Consider the following 18,493-nt stretch of genomic DNA (forward strand, 5'->3'; position numbering starts at 1 on the left):
CCTTGCACAGTCAAGTGTGAGCCCAGATCTACAGATCTGATTAAAATTTCTTCTTCCAGGTCTTSATAGAAGCTTGTCTTGGAAAGACCGGGAAGGAATACAGGTCAGAACACTTTAWTTTGCTTAATTGCATTGATAGTTTKTCACCTCAAATAAATTACTGTGAAATAATGCAAATAGTACTCAGTAGCTGCGAATCAGCCTGGTGGAGCTGTCCAGTGAGGCTCTAGGGCTTTAAATTGAGTGAGTTTGAAATTGTGGCTTAAGAATTAACCTGGCTGCAGTGTTTGAGATTGTTCTCCTGGGGGTATAAACTGCCCTGAGGAAGTAAAGGACCCTTGTGATGCACATTTGATCAGAGATGCATCTTCTGTTTTGTTAATTTATTTTTAGAGCATAATGACTACTATGGATGATAAGCTGCTTGGTGAGAAGCTGCAGTATTATTACAGCAGCAGTGAGGGTGAGGATGAAGACAGTGAGAAGGARGATAAAGAAGGGGAGAGCAGCATTCCTGAAAGTGTGGGCGAGGTGGAGCTCAGCAGCGATGGCAGCGCTGTCAACACAGGTATCATCATATCAATGTACTTCTTTTTAAAATGAAACTCCTGSTTTTATAGACATTTAAGTCAAAAAGTGATTATTTCTTGGCTGTTGTCTAACCTTACCTTTAATAGCTGTTTTTTTTAGATATTTGACTTCTCTGAGAGGATTCGGCATTATATCTGAAGCAGTCAGGCTTTGGATAGAAAGCTGAGACAAGGCTTATTTGTACAATTCAATTGATAATATATCATTATTTTTGTTCTGATGAAAGCCATGCTAACAGTAGGGGCACTCTTGTGAGCTRGTGGTTCTATTTCAAGAGCCCAGATATTAATCTTTGGGACAATTATAAGAGTAGCCTAGTTAAATTAACTGTAGTCTTATTAAAAATATAGATACAAACTCAAGGACATGCAAATGGCAGATGACTTCTTTCATTTCACTTCAGTGGTTTGCATAGTGACAAGAACATTTAYGGCAGGGTCACTGTTTTACTGCTGSTTTATGAATTATTTCTTGATTGTAAATGATAGGYAAAATGGTATTTTTTTATACAAAATGCCTTTCCACTTAATTCCAGGTCCCAAGGGAGTCATTAATGACTGGCGAAGATTCAAACAGCTGGAAACAGAGCAGCGGCAGGAGCAGCGCAGGGAGATGGAGCGGCTCATCAAGAAATTGTCCATGACCTGCAGGTCTCACCTGGATGACGAGGCTGATAAGCAGAAGCAGAAAGAGCTTCAGGAAAAAATCAATGGGAAGGTAGGATGGCACAAAGGAATTAAAATGCCGCTGAAATACTTARCAGTGTCGTTTGGCTGTGATAACAAATAAGTGACTTTAACTGCAATACCAAAGAAGTCCAAAACATTTTACCAAATTTCTCTTGGATGTTGATAAAAAACTCAACTTCAGGGGCTCAGTAGTGTAGCAAACCTATGAATGCTGCTTCCCCTGCCTGAAACAAGCTTAGGAGCCCTTATTGATGTAGTATTTGGTAAGTGGGTGTTGAGAATTTGAGYTCCAAAAATTGAAGGCATTGGAGGTAATTAATGTTTTTAATCAACTGGGCTKTAAACTAGCCCTGAGTTCCAGTCAGAGAAGTTACTAATTTGCAGACATGTCTGTGCCTTCAGATGATGAACGTTCACTGTGCTCTCCTGTATCTCGAGTGATGCAGACAATTTTAATGAAGCAAGTGAACAGATAGAAAATACATAAAATCCTGTTAATTCCAGTTCTGTGGGCAYGATGGTGCCACGAAATGAAGCTAAATGAAAGCTAAATGAAAAGCTGATGAGGAAGAAGCTCGTCTTAGGTCAGGCACAGTTTCCARATCATCACTCCCAGCTCGGTGAAAACACATGGCCACCATTAACCTGGATTAAAGTGGGAGCATGGAGCAGCCACTTGTGTTATTAGTGCAGCTTGTGGAAACTGCAGTACCCAGGGCTGAAATCGCWGGTCCCACTGGGCATGGTTTCTAATTAGATCAGAACAGAGTGTAATACAGAGGGTGCTTGAGCCTTCATGGAATGCACTTTGCTGTTACTAAAGATGAGTGTCTCACATTGATCCTCTTGATTTACATTCTCATTATGTCAGTCACCCCTACAGTGGTGCAGATCTTTTTCAGGAATCTCTGTGTGTGTGTTTTTTAGATGACTTTACAAGAATATAACATGATCCACAACGATGAGGACGATGAGGAGTTCTTGCAGCGCTACAGGAAACAGCGGATGGAGGAGATGAGGCAGCAGTTGTACAGTGGGCAGCAATTCAAGCAGGTGTTTGAGATCACCAGTGGAGAAGCATTTCTGGACACCGTGGACAAAGAGCAYAAGAGCACACTGATCATGATCCATATTTATGAAGATGATATCCCTGGCACAGAATCCCTGAACGGCTGCATGATCTGCCTGGCTGCCGAGTACCCAGCAGTGAAGTTTTGCAGAGTGAAGAGCTCACTCATTGGTGCCAGCAGTCGCTTCACTAACAATGCTCTGCCAGCTCTGCTGGTCTACAAGGCCGGGGAGCTCATTGGCAATTTCGTGCGCATCACTGACCAGCTTGGAGAAGATTTTTTTGCTGTAGACCTGGAGGCTTTTCTGCAGGAGTGTGGCTTGCTGCCAGAAAAAGACCTGCTGCTCCTGACTTCTATACATAATCCATCTGCCTGTTACAGTGAAGACAGTGATCTGGAAATAGACTGAACCGTTTATGCCAAGGGCCCGTAGGTGTAGTTGTGCTGTGGGATGTTCTTGTGCTAGGGATTGTTCTCTCTCCTCCCTCGTGTGAGTATGTATTCCTCCCCTTCATGCATTTCGACTTTTCCTCGTTAAAAGTAACAAGGAATTCCTAACATTTTCTTAAATTAATTCTCTATGTACAACTAAAACAGTCTCATTTCTATGCAATTCACGTGTATTTTACTTACCACAAAGTTCTGACACAATCCAGTAAGTTTAGGAAATTGTCTGTTGTCATGTCTCATTGTGTTGTCATGTCTCACATGTKTCAATTGAGGTGTGGCCACCAGCTCCCTAAGACAAGAACTGAGACTGCAAATAAAGGCATTTTAAAAACTCGAGACTTACTAACCTGGTGCTGAACTGCTCCAGTTAACAGTCCACAATTTGTAGTCTCCTTCTTGGGAGTATCTTCTTCTAACACTTGGCCTTAAGTTTTTGTTCCTTTCTCACAAAAATAGCGACAACCCCTGGCTTCATCCTGAAAATTGCTTTGCAGCTGGAGAGAGTTCTTCCTCCCTTAACCTTCCCTGAGACACAAATGCAATTACAGCTCTTAATACATTCTTGGGTTTTAGAATACCCATCCTTGGAGTTCCTAGTAGTCACTTCATCAGAAAATGAGCTCTGCCTCTTCAGAGAGACAGTCTGCTACAAAGAGCTCCAGCATGTGTGCTGAACAGCAGCAAGGAGAATTTTGTTGGCAAAATGCAGAATTAGGACTTAAATAACCTCAGAATTTCATCTCTYGCTGAAATTACTAAATCAGTGCTGAAGTTCTTTTCTGTCTGCCTTCAGTAGTAGTAAGTAGACTRTCATTACCTAAATACATGACCCAGTGTAATGCCATGTTTAATGATTCCATTTAATTGCAATTTTTATGTAAAGCACTTTGAAACACCAGGAAGAAATGCAAATGTATCTGTGGATCTTAATAGAATCTTAATAAGAATGGATCTTGGACTAGGAAAAGGAGAATTTCTAACTGTATCTATTTGAACTGTGTTTTAAAAAGTAGTATGAGCAGAAAAATAAATAATCTGTAATTTAAAATGACTGAGTTGGCACAAATTGTAGATGTTTTAAGGAAACTGGCAGAAATCCAGGTTTTCAAATGTGGTGAGAGATTATTTCTTTTCATATCAGAACTGCAGAAAATAAACCCATGTAAGTTATATGAAATTGAATCACTGAGTATGGATATCAGCACATTTGAGGAAAATACCAAAGTAACTGTAACTTACATCCAGGATGAGATTCAGTGAAGTCTGTCGTGCAGACWAGGGTGCATTTTAGCATCATCATAAAACCTTTCTTGGAGAGGGGATCAAGGGAGAGCTGTCTGCTTGAATTGCTTTGAAGTTTTATTTTTATAAAGTGTTTTTTTTTTCCCTCCTGTGGCAGCAAAACTGTAACAAGATCAAACCCTCTCCTGCTGCTCTGTGTCCAGTGGCCTGGGGCAAGGTGACTCCTGGTGAGGAACCTCCTGTGCYCAGGTATGGGAGAGGTRGTTTGCAGTGCCAGTAGCAAAAAGKAGAAGAAAAAAGCTCTGAATCCAATTAATCATTGATGTGGAAGAATACAACAAGCACGAGGGAGYGAGGGGAAAGAAAATGTGCCCTAACCCTGCTGCTTGTTCGTGYGCAGGCCGCGTGGCTGGGAGAGGGGAGACAAGGCTGAGCTGGGAAAAAAAGCTGCTGCTGCTTTTGCCCTTTCTTGAAGCTGAATTTTCAAGGAGTTCTATAAATAGGAGTTGAAAAAGCACTTGTCAGGTAGGTGTGCTGCCTCTGGGGAATGTTTTGTTTGGGAAGGAGCAGCGCAGTGCAGGAGGCAGCTGGCAAGGACGGGTGTTACAGACCCTCCCTGTTCCTCCATGGGATCACCTGGGTTTGCTCMCAGTTAATGATGTTCCCGTACAAACAGCAGGGTTTGAGTGCACAGGGAAGCACTCATGGCTGCTTGGTGAGGCAGGGATGAAATCCCAGGATGAGCTCAATATGGACATTTAATCCTGGTGCCAGCATGGGTGCCAGGCTGTACAGAACAAAATTCATTAAAGAAGAGGTTATACTGAGTTGTTTTGGCCTCTCATCTGCCTCTTCTTTGTAAAATGTTCAAAATATGCCTTTGCTGAAAATCCAAACAAAGTTTCCTGTGCAGTCGCTGGCCTGACTCCCACGGCAGAGGGGCCTGCTGGGGTGGCTGGGAGAGTCTGGACACTCCCTSCAAGGGGGGATTGCTTTTCCATCCAGGGCCCTTCACCTCCTGCTCAGTGAATCATCGCCTCCGAGGCCACACAGCCCCAGATGGATGTTTTCATYGTTGCTGCACGAACCCAGGCAGCTCCATCCTTCCATCCCTGTCCATCSCCACGCAGGCAGGCCGCAGCTGGGCTCCTCAGAGGCCTGTTTAAAAATTCAGAGGATGTCCTAGGAGCAGTGTTTACCAAGAGCTCAAACAGAGGGTGCTTCTGGCAGAGCTCAGCTCTGTGCTGGCCCCAGAGCACAGCAGGGAGCCCTTGCCGTGGTTTGGTGATGCTGGATGCACCAAACACCACGGGTGGAGCACCTTATGATGGGCAAACTGGTGAGAGTGTGAGTGACCCTGCAAACTGCCATGGCTGGAAAACCAGCAAAGAAAACAGCTCAGCATCTGGGCTGGGGGAAGCTCTGTGTGCAGGGGAGATTTCAGTAGTGTATCGGAGGCTGTGCCTGGGGTTAGTGTGTGTTGGTCCTTCAAAGAAACAATTTCTAAGCYTTTCCTGCCAGCAGGATGGAGATGCTTTGCTGTCCTGGGCTGGTTGGAAGAGGTGTCAGGTTTGCCAGTAGTTGGCTCAGCTGAGCTGGTTGGCAGTGGAACATTCCTCCCGGGTGGCAGAGGGCACCCACGGCACTCTCGGTGTGCCCGAGCTCTCATGCAGTTATCAGCCGGTCCCAAGGCAGCGCTGGCAGCCGGCGATAGCTGTGAGGGAACGCAGGATGTTTGTGGTTTAACTGAAACGAGCCGAGCTTGTGCCTCTCGCCAGAGGGATGGGAAGGATGCTCGGGAAGGGCTCACACACAGCTGGGAGCGTGCTGGGCTGGCTGCAGGCGCAGGGGCGTGGGGAGGGTGGGGAGGGATTGCTCCCTCTCTCTTGGATTGCTGCTCAGCACGACAGCAGAGTGGCAGCGCTGGGGTCTCCGTGTGCCAGGAGAGCACACAGCAGGTGAACCCGCCCGCTGTGCCTCTGTGGGTTGTGTCAGCCTCTCTGCCTCCACAGGAAACTAAAATCCAGCTGATATCCTGGCAATKCCATCCCATTTCTGAAGGGTTGGAGAGCGCGTGAGAAGGCTCGTGCCTTGGGAGTCTCTGCTTGCAGATGTTCCCTTGCTATGACGTTCTCCTAACACGTCCCTGGCAAGGCACAGCCCTTTAGACCTCCCTAGTKCAAAATTCCTCGAACAACTCCCTGGCAATCCTGCCGGGATTCAGCAGCGGCCCAGGAGTGGTCCCCTCCTCCAGGTCAGCACAGAGGCTGCAGCTGCAAGCTCTCTCACACACTGTGGCTATTTCATGTCTACAAAACACCCAGATTTATGTGTGGATAGATTTTATTTCTCCAGAAATGAGAGAAGTTTTTAAAATCATTTATTCTTTTAAATGTCCATTTTCCTGGATGGGGATCAAGGCCAGTGACAGTGGCTGCCACGTGGCTGGGCTGGGTGAGGGCTGAGGTCTGCGTGCRTTTCAGGAGGACAGAAGCAGGCTCKGTGTGCTGTGAGGATGTGTTTGCTGAGCTGTTAGTGCAGAGAAGGTGATGATGGTGGGATGAAGGAGATTCCATCCCTGTGTGTGCAGAGGTCTCGCTCTGAGCAGCCCTGGGTTGGCAGCCAGTGGCACATGCCAGGGTCCAAGCCAGCGTGGAGGAGACACGGGAGATCTGGAGATCTGTCCTTATGCTTCTCCCTGGTCTCCTTCAGGAGAGACATTGCTTTGGTTCCTTCTCCCAGCTGTGTACATGTGCTGGGCAGGCACGGAATGGGCTTGGAGCAGGTTCCTCCCCGTCCCTCTGTGTGCTGCCTCCTCCTCCTCTGCACCCCTCGGGCAGCTCAGTGCTTAACCAGGTGCAGCAGGGGAGGAGGGAGTGCTCCCTGAGCTCTGGGCTCCTCTGTTCTGAGCAGGAAAGAACATCTCTTTACTGGAAAGGTGTTGCGTGAAGAAAAATGGGACTCCTGGTCAGTAAGAARTAAGTCAGTGCTAGCCAGTTAACTAAAATGAAATTTTTCCAATCTGATACTTTTCACTAATTCAGAAAATAATCTGGATATGACCCCTCTGGAAGAGGGGCTGCTGGGAGGCAGCAGGGCTGGAAGTGATGAAGCACTGTGGAGTCCAGAGTGTCTGCTGGGGAATCCCAAAGCTGCTTCGTGCAAGGTGTTCAGTAGCAAGAGAACTGAGTCTGCTGAGGACAGCGGTGGCAGCCACRCTCGTGAGGCACTTGAGCTTTTCAGAGAGCAGGGAGCAGCCTCTCCCCGAGGGCTGGCGTGGAGGACACCCAGGATGGGACCATCTCCTGTCCCGTTTCTGTTGGGCACAGGGTGGCAGGTCGCTGTGTCCCCTGCAGGAAGAACAGAGGACACTCAGTGCCAGGCTGGGAGCTGAGCTCAGCCTGGCCCTGGGCGAGGACAGTCCCTACCTGGGCAGATCCCCTGGTGCTAGAGCTCTGTAGATGATCCACCAGCCCGAGGGCTGTGCTGTTCCTCTGYGTCCGGCACGTGGAACGCCACGTACGGGCACTTCTTCACGTTGAGGCACACGAGCTTCTCCAGCGACGCCGTCTTAACGATCTCAAAGCCGATTTCTCCACCAAAGGTACTGGGTTTCCAGTACTCTGGGGAGCAGATGGGATTCCCAAGAAGCCCCTTCAGGGAAAATGGAGATCCGATCTCCACCATGCTTTCCCCAAAAAGGCCTTTAGGGTGGGGTTTCTCGAGCAGCAAGCCTGGGTAGAACTCCAGAGCATCGATGTCTCCATACAGCTCTTGGAGCTCCGCTGCCTTCTCTTCCTCTCCTGCAMCAAGCAAACATCAGAGTGCCTTAGGAATCACACCTGGCAAGGACTGGCCTTGCAGTGGGYAATGGGAGGGTGGCAAGCCTGACTTAGAGGCCAAGAACTGTCCTCTGGCCCAGTTCTGCAGCCCACAGGAGGAAGGAGCCCTGCACCCCCTGCATCTGCCCCTCTGCGAGGGCTGTGAGCAGGCAGGGCTGGGTTGGGCAGGAGTGGCAGAGGGGCAGCTCATGGCTTTGTACCCACCCACGGGCACAGAGCATTGTGCCTTGTACCCACCCACGGGCACAGAACATTGTGCCATGTACCCACCCCAGGAACAGCCCTGCAGCCCCACCTGTCAGCTCCTGGAAGGACTCGTAGGGCTTCATGCCAAACCTCTTCCGATACTCGTTGAAGGGCTGGAGCCTCAGCTGCCGGGATTCCTTGATGACCCCAACGGCCACATGCAGGATRTTGGTGTTGATGGTCTGTATCCCACCGATCTGGGGGGGACAGCACAGTGAGGAGCACGCGTTAGGCACAAGGCAGCACCGGCATCRGCTCCAGGGGAGCCTCCACACCAACACATCCCTGTCCTGGGCTCGTGTCCTGGACACCAGCACGGCATTGCAGCAGCAAGAACAGGGGGAACCCGTGGACAGTGCAAAAACCAACTGCAGAGCAGCCTGGTGAGGTCAGCCCTGCTCCCAGGGCAGGGAATGGTGCAGGGGATGTCCCAGCTGGACAGTGACCCAGAGACCCGGGAGGAGGACAGAGATTGTGGCTCACAGGGACAGCCCGAAGGGCCTCAGCCTCAGCTGAGCTGCTCTGGGGATCAGGAATGGAGCTGCCAGCACTTGGAGGAAAACATCCATGCGATGGCAGCAAAGAACAGCGCCAGAGCTGCTGGGGAGATCTCGGCTCCCACAGCATCTCCGGGGTGTTTAATGCTTACTACAGAGCACCGAGAGTGAGAAATGGGGCTGCCAGGGCCAGCTTGAACACGGTGCTTGTGGGGAGAGCTCCTGATGTGCCCATCGGGTGCTGCCCTGGGCACAGACTCTGGGTGACACGTCCCCCTCTGCACTCAGGGTACCACGGGTGTCCTCCTGGGGTGACAGATCCCTCTCTGCACTCAGGGTACCACTCCTGGGGTGACACAGCCCAGCAGCGGCACAGAGGGCATAGCAGCACCTTACCCTTCCTGCTTTCTGCTTGGAAAAGGACTCCACCAGTGCCTCCACGCCGTAGTCCATGAGCATGGAGGTGTTGTAGATGAACTGCTTGTAGCTGTACTCTTGCCCCTGGATGATGAAGGAGTCGGGCATCAGCCCGTGCCAGTGGTAGAGCTGGTTGAACTCCACGGCGATGCGGTTCCGGTACTGGAACTGGTACCCAAACAGCAGCTCGGGGTCGAACTTGAGGCTCAGGTARTACCCGCTGAGGTGCTGCACGTAGTCCTCAATGACGATCTTTATGGTCTCCCCTGGGCAGGAGAAGAGAAGCAGCTGGCACAGCAGGAGCCATCAGCTCTGCACCCCAAAGTGTTCCCCACATCTACAGCACCCATCACCTCCTCCTGGCTCTAGGCTTGTTGAATCATTTGGGAATTTTTCTGTGAATTCATTTTTCAACAGCAAATGTCCATCTGCCAAACCCAAAGGGTTGCTGAGGGAGCTGATCTGGGTGTATTTCTTAGAGATACCGTGGTGACATGGCTTTGTTCTGGATTTTGATCAGAAATTACTTTTCTTGAGCTGATAGCAAACTCATAATAAACATTAATAAGAAATAATTCAAAATCATGACAACCTTTTCCAAAATTAGTGTTTTTGATGAAGTCAATTTTTTTGCTCTATGGACCAAAACCAACCATCCCCAGAAGGAGGGCTGCAAAGGCAGTGTGGCCACTGYCCTCAGACAGAGCTGGCCAAAACACGGATCCCTGGGGGCACGCAGGGGGTGGGACACGGCGCTGCAGGCTCCTACCGATGAGGATGAGCCGTGCTGTCTGGAAGAGCTGCTCGTCGCTCCAGGTGGGATGCTCACGCTTGAGCAGGTCACAGACTCGGTTGTGCTCGCGCAGCCAGAGCGTGGCGTAGACGCAGAGCCCCGGCAGCAGCCCGAACACCTCCTGCCCCATGGCCAACTGCTGCTCCTTGGGCACCCCCGAYGGGTACACCATGTGCACCGGAGCATCAGTGACTGCAGGAGGGTACACCTCGCCATCCACCACCTGGGGACACAGCAATGGCATGGCAGTGAGGGCACAGGGGACACAGACACCCTGGGAAAAGCCAGCCCAGCCAGCAGCTGCCTCTCTAAYGGCACCACAGCTCTCCTGAAAGAGGTGAGTGGAATGGGAACACCTCCATCAGAGCAGCTGCACCCCAAACTTTGTCCCCAGCTTGTCCCACACACAGCATCAGGTCTGGGGTCTCCCAAGAGCTGCCAGAGATCACGGACTCCAAACCACCCTGGCTGACAGGGACGCGTTTCAGCCGCTCTGGGTGGTACCTGGAATTTCAGCTTGCCGTCCCTGAAGAGGCGCAGCTGGTGCTGCCGCTGCAGGTTGTCCCCGTACAGGTGTCCCAGGTCCACCTGTGGAGAGAGCAGGGTGTCAAGGCTGCTCTGAGCGTGGCACAGACCCCATCCCTGTGCCCCCGCTGCCCCCGCTGCCCCCGTGCCCTCACCCCGTGCCCCAACGCCTTGGTGAAGCCGCGGCCCATCTTCCCGGAGGTCTTCAGGAACTGGTGGGTGAAATGCTGGGCGAAGAAAGCGAACATCATGTTGGTGCCTCGGGGATCTGCGTTAAACTTCTGGCGCATCAGGAACCTCTCAGCCAGCAGCTGCGGGTCAGGGAGCTGCAGCTTCCCTGCGGAGGATGGAGGTTGAGGGCGGGTGCCCAGTGCCAACCCGGCTGGGTGCTGGTGCTGTCTGCTGCAGCATCAGGCACRGCTCATCTGCACAGACACCTTGCAGCCCTCTCCCACAGGCTGTGACATGTCCCAGCAGCTCAGCCTGAGCTGTCCCAGCAGCATTTCAGATGCCACCGAGCTCCTCCTGCTGCGGAGCCAGCCCGGGCAGGACCGTGGTAGCACGTGGCACTGCCAATGGTGGCCATGGCAATGAAATCTGGGCTGTGGCCGGGTGGGAAACACTCAGGGTGAAGGTTCCCCGGGCTGGCCACATACCTTTGGTGCCCATGGGCATGGGGCAGTCGTCCGGCACGGGCGGGAGGACACGAGTGTAGTAGCTGACGTTGGCATAGGCCTCCCAGCTGATGTAGCCGTAGTCAGAGTTGAAAGTGGGGGGGCTGGGGATGAGATTGGCACGAACTGAAAGAAGAGAGGGGGATCAGCATGAGGGGCTGGGGGCAGCACTCGGCAGGCTTGGCCTCTGGTCCCTGTCCTGCTGCTCTGTGCTGCCACACAGCCTCTCCTGACCCCCCAAAAACCAGAAAGGTGCCACAGTGGAGGCACGTGGGCGTCCTGGGCTCTGCTCCGAGCCTTTTAAAGGCCGCAATTCCCTGCAGAAAAGGAGGGCTCATGCTAATGTGCTAAGTGGATTCTTGGATGATGAATGAGATGACAAACCCACAGAGATGGYGCAGCCAACAGCCGGAGCCTTGTGAGCGTGTCGCTACGGCTCCAAGAGCTGGAACCTAAATATTTATGCAAAGTGATGGATATGGGGACATGAGTAACGAGGGCCATGTTTGCACAGGCTGCTTTCTGTGCAGCTGTGACAGAGCCCCTTGGCGCGGGGAGCGCAGCGTGCCGAGAGCTGCTCACGTTTTCCAGGCAGCTGTCAGCCTGGCACGGTGCTGGGGACCCCCTGCACCCCACTGCGGGCTGGGCAGCACCCCAGGCACAGGGACAGTGGGACAGGGTGAGGGGAGGACAGGGTGATGGGAGGATAGGGTGATGGGAGGACAGGGTGATGGAGGGACAGGGTGGTGGGAGGACAGGGTGATGGAGGGACAGGGTGATGGGAGGTCAGGGTGATGGAGTGACAGGGTGATGGGAGGACAGGGTGATGGAGGGACAGGGTGATGGAAGGGCAGGGTGATGGAGGGACAGGGTGATGGGAGGACAGGGTGATGGAGGGACAGGGTGGTGGAGTGACAGGGTGATGGAGTGACAGGGTGATGGGAGGTCAGGGTGATGGAAGCACAGGGTGACAGCCTCCTGGGTGTCCTGCTGAGGTGACTCAAGACCGATGCCCCCTGTGCCCACAGCAGCCCCGCTATCCCCAGCAAATCCTCGGGTCCTGCTGAGCCCCAGGGCCCTCTTGCACCCCTCACCTGTCAGCACCAGCCTCATGAGCGTGTCCCTGATGAAGGTGCTGTTGATGATGTCCCAGAACCACTTGAAGTGGGTCAGGATGAAATGGAAGAAGGCAGGGCTGGGCCTCAGCAGGTTGTGGAGACGTGTCCAGAACTCAGCTGGGGGAGACAGAGCAAGCAAATGACCACTGAGCAGCCAGCCCAGCCAGCCACCGCTGCTGCCAGTGGGTGCTGTGGGCACGGTGCTGCGGGCACGGGAACTCACGGGAGGTGCAGTTGACCCCGTAATATCCCGTCCGTGTGCAGTCGCACTCGTATCCTCTCAGGCCGACCCTCACGCACACCCCTTGGTTCTGGCACGGGAAATAGCAGCAGGGATTCACTGCAGGGAGAAAGAGAGAGAGACAAAATCACCATCGAGCCACCCACGCCACTGCTCTGGGGGCTCACTGCTCCTCAGAGGGGGACCCTGCCTGGGACACAGCCCAGCTTAGGGCATGAGGTGCTTGATGCAGCCGCCTCCAAACCCAAAAAGTGTCAGCAGCAGCCGCAGGAGCCGAGCGCTGCCCTGTTGTGTCCCTCATGCCCGGGGGCGCAGCTCGGTGCCCCCGGAGCCCCGGCTCGGGGCGAAGCGGAGCAAACATCATCTCCATTACAATAACAGCCATTGTCAGCGCCGTTTGCTTTGGCAGGCGGCCCCTCCGCGCCCGCCGCCCCCGGCGGATGGAAAGGGCCTCGCTGGGCTCGCCCCGGCCCCTTCCTCCGCCACCTTCGTGCCCGGCCTGCAGGGACGAGATAAGAGCCCTTCCCGCCGGCCCCGGGATCCGTGGGACAGGGAGACCCCCGGCACTGAGCGGCTCCCACGCTGGGGCAGCSCCTTCCTTATAACTCCACCATGGGCAGCCCCTCCGAGGGCAGCAAAACCCGGCAGAAACAGAAACAGAAACACAGCCCAGGGTGGCCAGAGGCTGCTCTGCCCTCCCTCACCCGGTGTGATGGATTGCACAGCTCCACCGGGACACGCAGCACGCAGGGACAGGGGTGCCACCAGTTCAGTGCCAGCTCTGGAGCTGCGGGAATGGGGACGGGCAGCACACCCCGAGTGCCTCTGCCCGTGTGCCCGGTGCCCAGCTGGGGAGGGAAGCTCTCCCGAGTCCATCAGCTGCTCACTGTGGTTCACGATCTCATCAGATCCCTGCCAGCCCTACTTCAGGTTCTTCTGGAATCTGGCTGCTGGCGTGGAGGGATGGCATGCGGAACAGAAACCACATTTTTTCCATAGGAAATTGCAGCTAAAAATTGACATCTTTGAAAAAATAAAGCTAATTGTGTGAAGTCGCTCAGTCTCCGGGCGGCCACGCACTCGGGCCAGGGCAGAGGCTTCCTGGGAGCCTGGGGCTCAGCCGGCAGCTCTGCCGGGCTGTGCTCAGCCCTGCGGCCCCAAAACCCCCACGGGACTTGCAAAGACGAGTTCAGCTCCCAGCACCTCCATCAGGCTCCCTTTCATCTCGGATCTTTTCATGTCTCCAGACGGGAGGCAGCAGGCGGGATCTCGCTTATCTCAGACAAATTAAGGTCAGACCACCCGTTCAGATTTTTGCAAGATGGGAATTTTTGGAAAGGGGGAGGTGTTGCAGCGCATCTGGAGCATCCTCAGGGCTGTTCCCACGCMGTAGCTCCACACTTGATCTGCAAATGCCCCAGAGAGCGGCCCCATGCCGTGCCCAGGGGATGCCCAGTTTTTGGGGTCGCCGCAGCCGCAGGGCCGGGAGGATGCTCCGTGCACAGCCGCTCGTGTCCTGCCCGTCTCTCCAGCCGATTTGGGGAATCAGGAGGAGTTCCCTGGGCTGGGGCCCTCCCCGGTGCGGGGCTCGGTGGCAGATCGTGCCCAGCCCTCCGCCGAGGCGGCTTTGGCAGCGGGCCGCRCCTCGCACGGGTCACCGCGGTGTCAGCGCCGCGGGGTCCCGGAGCTGCGGTGGGAGCAGCGTGTTCCAGCAAGGCTGGGAGGGGGACGGAGCGTGTCCCGGCCCGCGGCAGCACCCCCTCACATCCTCACGGAGCCTCCCTCTGCCGCAGCTCCGCGCCTTTCCCCACCCCGGCCGGGAATCCTGCGCTGGCGCTGCCAGGAGCTGCAGGTACGGGAAAGGCGCTGCGCRGGGAGCGCGGCCCCTCCGTGACCGCGGGGCTGCTGCTCACGCTCCATCACCGCTGAAAAATGCCAGATTTCGGGGACAACAACATCCGTTCCGCAAACCGCAGCCAAAGCAACCTGGGGTGAATCACGGCCGGGACGGAGCCGGGCTCGCTCGATGGGACGCGGCCCCACGGCCGCCGGCTTTGAAGACGACGAAATGATTACGCATTTGTTTTTCTGATGCAGGAAGGTTTCCTCGGGCCCACGAGCCGTTCACAGCGCACGCACCACAGCCAGATTGTCATCTGCAACCACTTCTGGCAGCACCAGAGCGGGAGCAGCGTGCCAGGGCCGCAGCTGCGCTCCACGTGGGCTTGGTGATGCTCCCCCTGCACCTGAGCCAGGCTGCCCGCCCGGGATGGGTGCAGGGTGACACAGCCTCACAGGGCTCTCCAGTGGCATCTGGGTCCACTCTGGTTCCACTCTGCAGCCCGGGGTGACTCGCAGTGAGCCCCATGCACTGTGGATGTGCTGGGAGCAAGCACAGACCACGGGTTGTGTTAACAGATGAACCCAAAGTGATGCTCCCAGAGCTCCCCACGGACGGTGCCCACCCTGCCCCGAGGTTGGGGCTCGGGCAYACGGTGATGTTGGGGCGCTGCCACYGCTCCTGTCYGGCAGCAATGGCTCACAGGGAGGAGGGACAAGCTCACTTTGCAAAAATATTTGTACAAAAGTGCACCCCTGAAGGCAAGGTAGCAGCCAAGGGCAATATCAGCAGGGAAAACTGAGAAACGCCATGGGACCAGCCTGGCTCTGCTCACAGCCAGAGAAAAAATCTACAGAGAACAAACACCGTGGCTCAGAGCCAAGGTGCAGCCTCCGAGGAGGCAAGTGGAGAGCTCTGAGCAGCAAACACCGGGTGAGCAGGAGATCCCAGCCTCAGCCCAACATCCTGTTATTTGGTCATTGAGAGAAGATCCGAGGAGCAGATTAGGGCTGTGTTCCTCCTGGCCCAGCGCTGGGGAGGAGCAGAGCCCGGACGTTCTGCTGACAGCACCTGGGGGCACAGCACGGCTCCCCTAATTTCTCAATCAGATATCTCCCTCTCTAATTAAGGCTTGGAAAAGAGCCGTCCTTTCATGTGTATCGTGTATCCCAGGTATTTCTTTCCCCCCACGCAGTGAAATTTGCTTTGATCGTGGTGTGCAGCACTCGGCTCCAGGGCAGCACCATCCCAGCGCTGCATCCTCCCAGCTGCTTCGGGCACCTGGTCCCCAGCGTGTCCCCAGCGTGTCCCCAGGCCCTGTCCTGTGCTCAGCAGGACACACAGCTGCTGCTCCAGCTGTCCTCAAGGCACAGAGGGGCTCCTCAGGAAGATAAGGCACATGTAAAGACATGGCCAAGGGATGCACAGAGGCTGTTCCTTGCCTGTCCCCACCTCCAGCAAGGCCCTGRGGGCCCCTCCTTTCAGCAGCCACAGTGGGGTGCCTGTCACCTCCCCAGCCACACTGGGGTCACCCCCTTGTTCCTGGGGGCTGGAGCTGCCCCATCCCCATCCCACCGGGTCACACCCTGTCCCCTGCTGTCCCCTGCAGAGCTGACACGGCTGCCCTCAGCACGGCCYTGGGATCCACRCAGCCGTGGGCCATGTTCCCTTTTYGGAATGCTCACGAAACAAGGAAGTCTGCTCCTCGGGGTCTCTGTTTTGGCACCGGACCAGCTGCTCCAGCACAGAGAAGTCCCTCCCRTCCCAGCAGGACAGGGTGGGAAGGGCAACATTCCCTGCTCAGAGCCCAGCTCTGCTCAGCCCAAACCCACCCAGTTCAGGGCGCTTCTCCTGCAGTCCCATTTCCCCCACCATGGGGTGTCTGCTGCACCCCTCATGCTCAGCCTGTGCACATTTTGGGGGCTCTTGGGTGTGGGCACAGCRCAGCAGAAGGTGGYTCTGGGCAGGTTGCTGGAGATGGGGTCACCACTGGCACCATAGGAGTGCAGGTGGCCAGAGACCCTCGAGAGACACAGCCCATGTGCCTGAGAACGCTACTTCAGAGAGGAAATGTAAAATCTGATAAGGCCCCAAGCTGCATGCTGRTTTTCTTCAGGCAGGAAGGCCATTTCACACAAGAGGGACCTGAATCAATGCCCTGGGTGAGGACCTGCAGGAATCTGCTGATGGGAGCTGATGGGATTCGAGAACGGGTTTCATTTCATCACATGCTCCATAATCAACATTATTCCTCGACATCTCCGGCTGTGCCTGAGGCCGGACAGCACGTGGTGAGCTCCTGCAGCACATGGCCATGGCAACGAAAGATGGCTCAGGGCCGCGGAGCCATCCCTGCTGCTGCCAGCCCTCCATCTCCACTCCCGCTGCAGTGTCACCGGGTGTGTGTTTGGGGACAGGGGAAGGRTCCTGGCTGCCCGCACGCAGCGGGGGCTGTCCCCGTTTCTTTGGAGCAGCCCCGTCCCGCCCGGGAGGCTGCTGGAACCAGCACTGACCCTCAGCCCGGTGGCGTGGCCGCGGGTTTGGCGAGGCTCCAGCCCTGTCGTGCGTCCCCGACCGCCTCGGGCCAGCGATGTCCYCCCCGGGCCCTGCGTGTGGTCCCTGCGCGGGAGGCGGAGGGGAAGTTTGTTCTACCCGGGCGCTTTTGCTCCCAGCCAGGCGTGACGGGCCGAAAACTGCGGCTGCGRGCGCTGCGGGCACCCTGAACGGGGCAGTGGCCGTGCCACCCTGCCCACCCTGCCTGCCCTCCGCCCCGGACACTGAGGGCACCGGCGGGCTCGGACCAGCCGGGGTTGATGAGTGCGATCCCGCCCGGGACCCTCCGGAGCGCGGCCCCGTCCGGCAGCGCCCGCCCCGCGCCCCGCGCCCCTCCGGGACCGCCGGTACCGGAGCCTGCGGGACCAGAACCCCCGCGCCCCGCGGTGCCCAATGTCCCCGGTGCGGGATGTCGCCGCTCCAGCGGCACCGACTCCCCCGCCTCTCCCTCCCTCCCTTCCTCCCGGTGCTGTCCCGCCCCGCGTACCGGAGCCGGTGCCGGCGGCGCTCCCGGCGGCGCAGAAGAGCACGGCTTGGGCTAGCAGCAGCCGCAGCCCCGCGGCCGGCGGGGCCCGGGCCCGGCACCCACCGCCCATGGCGAGAGCAGCTCCGCCGCGTCCCGCCGTCGCACCCGGCGCGGCCCCGCCGCCCCCGCCCCCGCCGCGCCGCCTCCCGCCCCCGACGGGACGGGACGGGACGGGATGGGGCCGCCTCCGACAGCCCGGCCCAACGGGGGCTGCCCCGGCCGCGCCTCCCTCCCCTGGTGCCCGTGGCCACCTTTGCGTCCCCAGATCTGCCCGATCCTTCTGTGCCCCGGGAACCCCAGGTTCCCCCGTTTCCCTCCCAGTTCCCACCTGTCTGAGCATCTCCATGTCCAGCTTYTGGTCCCCTCATCCCGCCGCATCCCCACTCTCCTGCCATTGTTCGCACCCCTATTCCACACTCCGATCCCGAATCCCAGCACTCCGTGCCCACCCCCTGATCCCCGGGGCTCAGCTCCTCCGCCAAGGGGCTGCCCTGGCAGCGCTGCCCGGCTGTGCCAGGAGCCCGGCTGKGCCAGGAGCCCGGCTRTGGCCAGAGGAGCCGGGTTTATCGGTGAAACCATCGCTGGTGTTTCCTGCCGGATGCTTTGTTCCCAGCTCCGGTCGCTGGCAGCACGGACAGGATCCAGCCAGCCCATCCCGGGCCGGCTCCAGCCACCCCACAGGAATCGTGTGGGGCTGGGAGAGGCTCTGCAGGCTCTGGGGTAGGCGAGTGCATGGTGGGCTGCAGACATCGCTGGGATGTCCCCAAAATGCTGGAACCCAGAGCTCAGAGCCTGCGGTTGCTGAGCCCCTGCTGTGCTGCTCTGCGGAAGTGGCGGAGACCCCAGCACAGCCTGGTGGTGAGTGAGGATTATCTCGGGTTTTGCTGAGCTGCAGGAAGCCCTGTCAGGCTGGGGGTGAGCAGTTCCTGTGTGGATCCCGCTCGATTTCTCTGCAGGGTTTCAGMGCCGGGGAGGGAGTGCCCTCACAGGGCAAATGGCCTTTACAGGTGTCCAAAAAATGAACAAGGGCCTCAGATCCAGCTTCAGCAGGCGAATGCACCAGCCATGACATAAACATGAGCTCAGCGGGCTCTCGGTGCGCTCAGCAGGGTGGGGACAGTCTCTGCCTCCCACTGACGAACTCGTGCAGGGAGCACGGGGCAGGTTTTGCTCTGTGTG

At 56.2% G+C, this 18,493-nt stretch overlaps 2 protein-coding genes across 2 annotated transcripts; one reads left to right on the forward strand and one right to left on the reverse strand.

Moving 5' to 3' along the window:
• The first annotated feature begins 20 nt into the window (after positions 1-20).
• On the forward strand, positions 21-4,863 carry PDCL (phosducin like). Its single transcript, XM_057372942.1, has 4 exons — positions 21-103; positions 394-568; positions 1,127-1,308; positions 2,208-4,863. Exons 2-4 carry the CDS (start codon positions 400-402, stop codon positions 2,757-2,759), a joined length of 903 nt encoding a protein of 300 aa, XP_057228925.1. The 5' UTR covers positions 21-103; positions 394-399; the 3' UTR covers positions 2,760-4,863.
• A 2,265-nt stretch (positions 4,864-7,128) lies between these two features.
• On the reverse strand, positions 7,129-17,427 carry PTGS1 (prostaglandin-endoperoxide synthase 1). The gene is made up of 11 exons (XM_057372941.1): positions 17,276-17,427; positions 12,378-12,494; positions 12,131-12,271; positions 11,019-11,162; positions 10,518-10,699; positions 10,342-10,425; positions 9,814-10,060; positions 9,024-9,310; positions 8,180-8,327; positions 7,471-7,845; positions 7,129-7,392 (listed from the first exon to the last, which is right to left on the reverse strand). The coding sequence occupies exons 1-10, from the start codon at positions 17,382-17,384 to the stop codon at positions 7,490-7,492; spliced, it is 1,815 nt and encodes a 604-aa protein (XP_057228924.1). The 5' UTR covers positions 17,385-17,427; the 3' UTR covers positions 7,129-7,392; positions 7,471-7,489.
• Positions 17,428-18,493: the final 1,066 nt, after the last annotated feature.

This window comes from Malurus melanocephalus, unplaced genomic scaffold, assembly GCF_030028575.1.
Source record: "Malurus melanocephalus ecotype Western Australia unplaced genomic scaffold, MMel_1.1 scaffold_181, whole genome shotgun sequence".
NCBI classification, from domain to species: Eukaryota; Metazoa; Chordata; class Aves; order Passeriformes; family Maluridae; genus Malurus; species Malurus melanocephalus.